A 10,385-nucleotide genomic window follows, 5' to 3' on the forward strand; every position below is an offset into this window, starting at 1 on the left:
CGCTGCTGGTGCACAATGGGCCATTCATCAACTGTATGCAGCTGAAAGGACCCAAACTACACTTGCACCTATTAATCCTCCCATTAAAATAAATGGGTGAGTTGCTAAACTGAGCACTACACACTCTGTGCAGATTAACAGTCCTAAGTAGTTTGGATCACCCTGCACCAGGCTGGTTTACTCTGTGACAAGAGTCTGACCACATCACTGCACCTCCTGCCTCTGACAAGTGGAGCTGGTACAGAGATCTACCAGCCTCAGTGCTGTCACTGCAGGCTGTTCACATCTCATTCTGTGACTAAAAATACCTGATTCCGTTTCTTGAACTCCACCACTTGGAAGAAGATGTACTCCAGGATGTGTTTGGCATCTAGCTTCTCCTTTGGGAGTTTCTCTGTCACTCCAAGGATGTCGCCACATTTTCGTATGTAGAACTCCAGGTCGTCGTCGGTACCTGAACGAGCACCCCAGGGTGGGTTTAAGTGGTTTAGAACAACCTTAACATTTTCACTTCAAAGCAGAAAAAGATGTGAAATGAATCAGCAAGAGTGGGCAAAGCAATTTGTGCCTGATGCAGGAAACAGCAGGCAGAAAGAGAATAAAATGTCATGTTACAAACAAAACCTCACGGCACATAAAGTCACGTTACCAGTTTCTGAGGCCTCCCAATTTCCTGAGAGGACAGCAGTGGTTTTTCATAAACAAGGCCCACTTTTAAAAATTAAATAGAACAATGATTTTCCTCCAAAACCTTGGAACTTAAACATGGAAGCCATCAGTCTGCTCCACTTACACTTGTTGGTAATCTCTGCAAGACGAGCCTTCTCAGAGGAAAACTCTTCATCCAGGTCAAACAGCTCCAGAGGGGGAGGAGGCAAGTCTCTGAAAATGGGGGGGAAAACCTGGAAGAGAACAATTATCACCATTTAGTGCCAGATAGTTTTCTTGGCCTTTACAGATCTCTAAGACAACAGTTTTGCACCTAGACTGGACTTGAAGAAAGCTTTTCTCAAGTCAAAAGCAACTCCAAAGGCCACAGTACAAAGGCACCTCTTTGAAAAATTCCCTTTCTGATTTGTGAAAGGAACTGGATATTCCAGAAGACCTTAGTGAAGAGTGTGTCAGAATTCCCACCCAGCATCACAGCTAGACACAGCCACAAGCTGGACTTTTGCTTTGAAAGAGCAGTACCTGAGACACAACTCTCCTTTGCACCCCTGCAGCTAGGAGGAACCCCACAGCTCCTCATTGGCCAAGGATGAGAAGCATGGAGCCAGGATGGCCCAACTCAGAGATACTCACAACACCTGCTTTTCAAAAATCAGTGGTGGTGTAATTAACATCCTGGCTCCTGCCCAGCAGCAGTCAGGATGTGCCTTGAGCCAGGATGTGCCTGGAAACAGCCCAGTCTGCTCTCACAGCAAAGGTTGAGCCAGCACCTCCCTGGACTGGGAGCAGCTACTAGCCAAAGTTTCTTACACACAAGGCACTCTGCCATGGTGCCAGAGGCAACATTTTCAAGCTCTGCTGATAAAAATTGGAAGCAGGAGTAAGTGTTCTTTCCTCCCTGAAGTGTATTAAACTCCCAAGTGGTTAATGATTACAACAGCGTTGCTCACTTTGTTTTCTTTGGGTTTTTGGTTTGTTTTTTTTCCTTTCTGAAAAGAACTCTGGAGAGGACACACAGAGGTTTTACATGAAACAGGGTTCTCCATGCTTTGTATCTGCAAGGAGATGACTCACAGCTGGCTGGAGGGGAGGCAGTGGAGTCTCCAGCTGAGGCTGAATGAGCTGGAGGGGTTCGTGCTTCACGTTCAGCTCCTCGTAAGCTCTGCAGCACACAAAGAGACCAAGTATGAGAGAAGAGATGATCCAAGGGTCATCTCCACTCACAGGCTATAGAGACATTTTTATGAAGACACCAGGGGCTGGGTAACAGAGGAGTTCTGAAGGACAAAGCTGCTCGTGATACAAAACTGGTAAAACTGAGCAGATAAATCTCAAGACACAATTATTGGGAAACACAAAGGTGAATGAAATGCAGCTTCAGTAAATGCCAAGTCATTAAACAATGGAAAACCAGTTATCACCCCAGAAAATCCACAACATCACTGCAGATAGTTCTAAGATTATCAGTTCACTGAGTCAGTTGTAGTCAGAAAAAAGGAAAAAAACCAGCCAGAAAGTACAGCTAAGAAAAGAAACAGGAGAAAACATCACTGTCACACTGTACAGTGGTAGATTCACACTCAGAACACTGCCTACAGCCCAACCCCTTCTGCTCTTAAGCAGCCACAGTTAAGCACAAGCAGCAAATGCAAACCATGGAATGAATAACTAACTAAATACAATGAGAGCTGCTGACTTGATCACTGAAGGGAGGGCAGTCGTGTCCAGCTCATACAGGGACATGTCAAAGAGCTTTGTGAAGTCTCTTGGGTTCTCCTCTCCTTCCTGCAGACAGACTCGAGGCTGCTCAGCCAGCACAGCTATATTTGGGACCATGGTGTAGTCTGAAATCTGAACACACACAGATACACACACCTGGGATTTAAAAAGACCAACCCACAGACATAGTCTCTTTATCTCACCTAAAATCTCATCTAGAAGTGATGACTTCACCCTTTACCAGCTCTGACCCTTTGCAGTGCAGCTTGCTAGGTTAGGAAACTCTGCAGAGTTTGTTCTCTTTGTTGTAAGGCCACTCACCACGTGGCCATTGTAGCTGGATTTCTGTTAACTCTCAAAAATGAGATGTACTGCTAGTCAGCTCTGCAAGACTTCTTCTCTCTATGCACAGAGAGCATACAATTTTATCACATATGGTATTTCCAAATAAAAACTAGTGTTTGGATACATCAGTTGAAAAAAAAACCAACTCAAACTGACATGCAGGTTGATCCCTACTCCCAGACAGAAAATCTGCCTTCATTTCAGGCACGTTCCTCTCCTCTGAGGGCTCAGAGCCAAGTGCAAACTCACTATGCTGGAGCAGCAAATGAGCTCAGAAACCTGTGCAAACTGGGAAGAGACTTCCACAACTGAAGTCTGATTAGGAACAGCAATCTAAATCTGACAGAGACATAATACCATTATTTTTTTCCATACCTAATCCACCTGCTTACTCAGTCTCAGACCCCCAAGGGCCTGCAGCAACAGCATCCACCCAGCTGTTAAACACCTTGTGCCAAAACTGCTGGCTCACTCTATTATTTAGCTCCTCACAGTGGATCTCTCTTACCTCAGGGTCCTCCATATCCACCTGGTTCAACTGGATATCTGATGATGTGAGCCACCGGAAAAGCACATCCTGGAGAAAAGCAAAAACTAATCTTAGGTTACATTTAAACAGTCAAATTAAATCTATCAATAACAAACCATGAAAAAGAAGAAAAAAAAAGGGTAATCAATCAAAGAGTATCTGTGGAGAAAACACAAACCACTTGGGTTTATATGTGGAAGCAACAGGTCGTGGCAATGGGCACGTGTTGTGTGAGGTGCCCAGTTTCAGGGACAGCTGAGCAGGAAACTCCCCTTCTTACCCAGAACAAAGCTGCACACCCCACTCTGGAAAGGGCATCACAACCTCCAGGCATCAGCAGCTCTATATGCAGAGGTTTATTAATAATCAGGAGCCATAATCAAGCACTGAAAACGCTAAGAAAAAGCAGTAAACAAAAAAACCCCTACTCAGTGTTTATCTATTAACAATAAAGTGGTGAAGCAAAGCAGGACAAGCTTTTCAGAGGCCTGTAACATAAATAATAAACTCTTTTTTTAAAAGCTCCTTCCTGCTAGTTGTGCTCTCACAAATTCCTCAGGATGTTAGTACTGGGTTGACACCCATTTCATGGCTGTCTTGCTCTAAGGTGAAGCTAGTGGGCTTGCATGGCTTCCTAAGTGCATTGAAAATCCACCAAGGTGGGGTTTGAAAACAAAACAAATCAAAAATAGGCCATCAACAAACTTACCATGATCTTACTGTTTTCTTCTTTATCTAAGTATTGATCACTGAACATGTGAGAAGATCCCAGTGCTGCAATCTTTCCACCTTGTTGACCCTATCAACAAAGAATCCAATATAATAGAAACCCCTTCCAAAGCACTGTTTTAAGGCAGTTGTCAATGCTGTCTAATTAAACAGTGGTTCAAAGTGAGAGACAATTTTGGAAAAAGCAGTGGCAAAAACAGTTTCAAAGCTGGCAAGCTCACGAGAGCACAGCAACACTGTAAGTTAAGGCTCATAGATTTATTCAAAATACTGATCTACCTTTCATAAGGGTAGACAGACAACTGGCTGGCAATCCAAAAAAAAACCAACAAAAAGCCAACAACAGCTCCAGCTGCACTGAGGTTAATTGTGCAGAAAAAAACCACTCTTTTTTCAACCAGGTAAAAAAGAACTAAGTGACATGAACACATTATTAACTTTCTGCAAGCCACTCTTCTGTGTTCTGAGTGTGAACTTGAAGGAAAATGGAAGGTAGAGGCCAGTGACACCCAGGCAGGGCAGTGCAGCACAGAGTCACCTCAGGGAGCCAGAGGAGAGTTTGGGAATTTTATCAGTTGTAAGATAAAGTGCAAAATACCCAGGTTGTTATGTTTTAATTTGGTGAAATTCAGCGTGCATTCATAACACATCTTTGGAATTCTATCAGATTATTCCCTAAGCCCTTCACAAGGCCATAGATAAGATATCAGAAGTTTTCAACTGAATGAAATTGTTTTCACCAACTGTGAAACTCACAGCAGAGTACAGCCACAGTCACTGCTGTGTTGGACACATCTCTGATGTTTCACACTCCATGATTTGCAAGGTTTTAACCTGAATTCAACACACTTTACCCACAGCAGCATCACTGGGCAGCACCCTCTCCTCTGACTTTCCACTCCTTCACTTTTTGTGGCTATTCACCCTCTCTCTTTTTCACTCCAAGAGATCTTGTTTTCCTTCTACCAAGCTTCTCTGCTCTGCTTGTTAGACAACCTCTGTCTCTGGCTTCTCCTTCTACTCTTGTGTCTGTGACTTCCTGGAGCTGGAGAGGAAAAATGATGCCAGCTATTCCCATTCCCATCCCAGTATTCCATCAAAGGAAGAACTACCAGTGTGCTGGGTGCTGGCTTCCACTGCACAAACCTGTTTCCCTGCAGCAACCAAAACACTTCATGGAGGTGCAAGAAGTTACATGAGTATCACTTACAGCATCATTTAGCTGTCCTAATTCTTAGCAGATGCTCCTCTCCATATGTGAAGCACCTGAGACCCAAGAGGAGCATGAATGCCAACCAATGAGCCTCTAACCCCAGGAGAGTTAAGGCTTTATGTCACTTAGAGCACAAGAAGACAAGTCTGTCATTAATGCAGGTAAGTTCAGTCTCATCAAGGGTGCTAAACGAGGTCTGTGGGTCTGTTCAATCCATGTGCAAATCTTGGGTGGGTGGAGGGATGTTATTGTATCTTACTCTGACAGCTGCAGATAAAATGCAAGCAGTAAGTGGAACTCTAAGGCCACTTCATGCTGCTGTATTGTCTTTGATTTAGAGCTTATTTCAGCCACAGCATGGGGGGATGAAGTTGGGTATCCTCAGAAAAAAAAACAACACCCTAACAAAGATATAAAAAAAACCTAGAGTGGGCTGAGAAACTCATCTACATAGTAGAAAAATTCTAGAATCAAAGGTTTGGATTGGGAGGGACCTTAAAGATCATCGAGTTCCAACCCCCCTGCCATGGGCAGGACACCTCCCACTAGAGCAGGCTGCCCAGAGCCTCATCCAACCTGGCCTTGAACACCTCCAGGGATGGAGCATCCACAGGTTCTCTACCTGTCCAACCCCCCTGCAGTGAACAAGGACATCCCCAACTAGAGCAGGAGGCTCAAAGCCCCATCAAGCCTGACCCTGAATGTCTCCAGGGCCTCCACCACCTGTGCTGAGGGCTCCAGAGCTGGACAAAGCACTGCAGAGAGGTCTCATCAGAACAGAGGAGAGGGGCAGGATCCCCTCTCTCCATCTGCTGGCCACGTGGCTTTGATACAGCCCAGTACCCAATTAGCTTCTGCTCTGGGAGAGCACACTGGTGGCTCATCCAGCTCTTGTCCACCAGCACCCCTGAGTCCTCTCAGCAGGGCTGCTCCCCATCCCTTCACCCCCCAGCCTGTGCTGAGAACCAGATTGCCCCAACCCAGGCACAGAACCTTGCACTTGGCCTTGTGAACCTCAGGAGGTTCCCATGGGCCCACTTCTCAAGCTTGTCCAGCTCCCTTTAGGTGACATCCTACCCCTCTGGATGGCACCTCATCCCTCTGGCACATCAACCACACCACTCAGCTTGTCACCCCTCGATTACGTGCTGAGGGTGCCCTTAATCCCACTGCCTATATCATGGGGCAGGATAATGAGCAGCAGTGGCTCCATCAGGGACCCCTGAGGGACACCACTTGTCACCCCTCTCCACCTGGCCATCTCCACCCCCCTCTGGAGGTGGCTGCAGACGTACCTGGTGCTGACAGAAAGCAAGGATGGGCCTGTTGAGGGGGAAGCAGAGGGAGCCCGTGGACAGCACAGCCACTGCTGGCTTCATCACGTTCAGCGTGGCACCGAAGGGGTACAGGAACCTGAGAGCCCTGCAGGAACACAGACACCCCCTCAGAGCCTGGCCAGGCAGGCTGGACATGCTGAGACACCTCAGCCTGGCTGCCTGAGCTGGGCACTGCTGGGGGACCCACAAGAGCTGTGCTTCCCAATGCTCAGCCACTTCAGGCTCTTCCTACAGGTTCTGCCAGGCTGATGACTTGTCCTAAAGAAGGAACAAAGAACACTCTTCATTTCTGTTTGCACACTCCTGTACCTGAGGGAAGGAGGGGTATTCAACCCACAGATTAATAAATACCCTGGAACAAAACCACTGAAAACATTTTTACACCTATATTTTTCCCTGTAATCAACAACACGGTCATTTATTAGTCTAAAAAAATTGCTGCTAGGAACAACACAAATGCCTATAGATATTCATGGAAAAAGATGTATTCTTAGAATCACTGAAGTTGGAAAAGATCCCTAAGATCAACAAGTCCAACCATCAACCCAAGATGACCACTGAACCATGTCCCCAAGTGCCACATCTACACCTTGAACCCCTCCAGGGCTGGTGACTCCAGCACCTCCCTGGGCAGCCTGTTCCAGTGCCTCACCACTCTGCCAGGAAAGAAATTCTTCCTAATAGCCAAGTGAAACCTCCTCTGGATTAACTTCAGTCCATGTCCTTTTGCCCCATGGCTGGTTACTTAGCAGGAGAGACCAACAGCCACCTCACTGTTCACATTTTTCTCAATGCCTTTTCACTCCTCAGTAGTACAGAGGGCTGGAAAGCTAAAAACTCCAGTAAGTGTCTATCTTACCTGGGATTAAGACTTTAAAAAGATATAGGGTTACTCGTGCCTGCTGCCACACCACCCACTACCTAGAGGTTCTTCATAGTTACATTGTTTAATCAAATTAAAATCCACAGGCTAGGGGCAAAAACAAAAGATCTGCCCAGGACAGTAATAATTTTCTTCAAACTTATCACTCCTGCTCCTTCCTTGGTTATGAGGCATGAGTAAACAGATTCTCCTCTCCACATAGAACCTTGAGGAGCAAGAAGCTGAGATAAGAAACACATCAGAAAACCTCAACACAAGCACAACGTACTCCTGCTAGATTACAACCCTGCTAATTCCAAGTTCTCCTAAATCTTTTCACACCAGCTTCCTTAAAGGAAAACACTTACTGTGAGCCACGCCCATTTCCATCTTCATCTGCTGGCTCAGGCACTGTTTTCCCTGCAGCTTCACTGATTCCCCTAAGAGATGTTGAAAAGCCAAAGTTACTGCAAAGGACAGAGATTCTAAGAGGTTCCTGTAAAGATTCTTCTACCCCAAATATTCACCTGTTCAAAACTCCATCAGAGATGAGTGCTTCTTTTGGGTGGTGGTACTGGCAGTACACAGTTCGTACTACAGCATCTTGAAGAAAGAAGAAGATCAAGATATTCACATCCTAGCTGAGCAGTGTGCCAGACAGAGCTCAGCTCTTTGGATTCCCTGGGTGTTTGCTTCCAAGCTGGCATGGGGATCCCAGAAGAATTCAAGTCAACCTCCACCACCGTTTTCTTGTTGATGTCCTGATTTAGAATAGGAAGGTGTTTCCTGTTCTAGGAAAGTTCAACTAAAAACATGAAAAAGAAGCACATCTCCACAACTTCTGCAAGGCAGAAGAGACAAAAGGATGATCCAGTTAAGAGTATTCATCAAGTTTTACAAGTGCACGTTTTTATACATCTTCTAAAAGCATGATGAATTAAACACTCTTCATGCAAAAAAGGAAGGGCATAGACTAAAAATGCCACCAAAGACCCTACAAATATTTCATCTGTACTGAGACAAAGTTGGTTTGTTGGGGTTTTTTTTCCACACTGGCTGTACAAAACCTAAAGAATGGAATTTTCTTGGTCTGCTAAAGAAAAGTGCCACTGTTTATGCAGGGTATGAAGTGATTCAATCTATTACAACACATTAAAAAATGTTTTAGATGAAGGAACCATTTTAAGCAATAAATGCCACTAGGATTCACTTTTCTTAGTCAACACCATCCAAACTGACCACTACAGCAAAGGAATGGAGATGGTGAAGTTGCTGTCAAGAAACTCTGCCCTCAGTGTGCCCCAGCATCACACGACCCCCTCCATGAGGCCTCCAAGAAAAAAACCTCTCTTAGATCAAAAGGGGCTTTGGGAGAGGGACCTGCTTGGCCTGGAACCACAAAGGCTGGAGCTGCTCTTTAGATCTGGCTGAAAAGGGGTCAATCAAAGGGATCAGTGAGCCCCGTTACCGTTGTTGAATATGATCCCGTATTCTTCCAACAAGAAGTTGATATTGGTGCCACACTGGGACTCGCCCCCTTCCTTCAGCATCACCAGGATGGATCTAACCACTACAGCAAAGGAATGGAGATGGTGAAGTTGCTGTCAAGAAACTCTGCCCACGGAAAGCCCCCGGTGTGCCCCAGCATCACACGACCCCCTCCATGAGGCCTCCAAGAAAAAAAACCTCTCTTAGATCAAAAGGGGCTTTGGGAGAGGGACCTGCCTGGCCTGGAACCACAAAGGCTGGAGCTGCTCTTTAGATCTGGCTGAAAAGGGGTCAATCAAAGGGATCAGTGAGCCCCGTTACCGTTGTTGAATATGATCCCGTATTCTTCCAACAAGAAGTTGATATTGGTGCCACACTGGGACTCGCCCCCTTCCTTCAGCATCACCAGGATGGCCCCACCATCCTCCAGGAACGTCTTCAGAACTGAAAACTAGGAGGCAACAAAGATGCAGAAAAAAGTCAAGGGGAAAGAAGCAACACACAGCAGTGCAGGAAATCATGCTGAGATGAGGGAAGGCAATTGATCCCAGGAGAAAAGCATTCCAATTTCAGTGTGAGTAAATTCATTTAAAGCAGTACTGTTGCCAAGTCTTCTGTGGGGTTCTTTTCTATTTGGCACTAAGCAAACCTTAAAAGGTAACTAATTTGCCAACAATTATTGACTTCTTACCTCAGCAGCACTGAATTTTTCTCTCGGCCCTGCTGTAATCCACAACTTTACCCCAAGCAGTTTCTCAGATGTGATCTCATCTTTTAAGCTAGAAAGAGATCCATAGACACGGGTTATTCCTGGGTATAGTCCTGAACCACCACTTTTTTCCTTCCTTTTTAAAGGGCTGGCAAAGAAACACAGAGCATATCACTTCAGCCACTTTGCACCCTTTTATCCGAGTTTAAAGTGGGCAAAACCAACAAAAATAATCCTTACCAATTTCAACCCACTGACTAGTAAAGCCCCTCTGACACATCCACAACTTTCTAGGGCAACCTGTACCAGCATTTTGCCACTCTCACCCTTGTAACTTATGCTCTATAACTTATTGTGAGGCCTGTGCCAGTGTCTCACCACCCTCGCCCTTGTAACTTGAGCTCTATAACTTCTTGTGAGGGTGAGACACTGGTATACGTTGCCCCAGGAAGCTGTGGATGCTCCATCCCTGGAGGTGTTCAAGGCCAGGTGAGATGGGGCTTGGAGCAGCCTGGTGTAGTTAAAGATGCCCCTGCCCATAGCACAGGGAGACTGGAGCTCGATGACCTTCAAGGTCCCTTCCGACCCAAAGCAGTCTAGGACCTCTTGCATAAATAAGGCTGCTGGAAGCTCCCAAGACACCCAAGCACAGCACCAACAGTGGAACTGGAGCCGACACCACACAAAGCAATCAACGCCGAAGAGCCACCTCGGCCCGGCCACATCGCCGCAGACTTTCGGGGCAGGCAGTGCGGACACCCACAAACCTCCGGCTGCCTGCGGGG

General features: G+C 46.1%; 1 protein-coding gene across 1 annotated transcript; it reads right to left on the minus strand.

Moving 5' to 3' along the window:
* Window positions 1-308: 308 nt before the first annotated feature.
* IFT52 (intraflagellar transport 52) lies at window positions 309-9,748 on the minus strand (the record flags this gene model as incomplete). The annotated part of the gene is made up of 11 exons (XM_008940377.1): window positions 309-454; window positions 794-902; window positions 1,744-1,831; window positions 2,366-2,520; window positions 3,242-3,310; window positions 3,972-4,061; window positions 6,500-6,626; window positions 7,772-7,843; window positions 7,931-8,006; window positions 9,213-9,342; window positions 9,583-9,748. Coding segments are annotated over 11 exons (1,228 nt in total), but the record flags the coding sequence as incomplete, so codon positions are not given.
* Window positions 9,749-10,385: the final 637 nt, after the last annotated feature.

The sequence above is a fragment of the Merops nubicus genome, unplaced genomic scaffold, assembly GCF_000691845.1.
Source record: "Merops nubicus isolate BGI_N331 unplaced genomic scaffold, ASM69184v1 scaffold5835, whole genome shotgun sequence".
NCBI classification, from domain to species: Eukaryota; Metazoa; Chordata; class Aves; order Coraciiformes; family Meropidae; genus Merops; species Merops nubicus.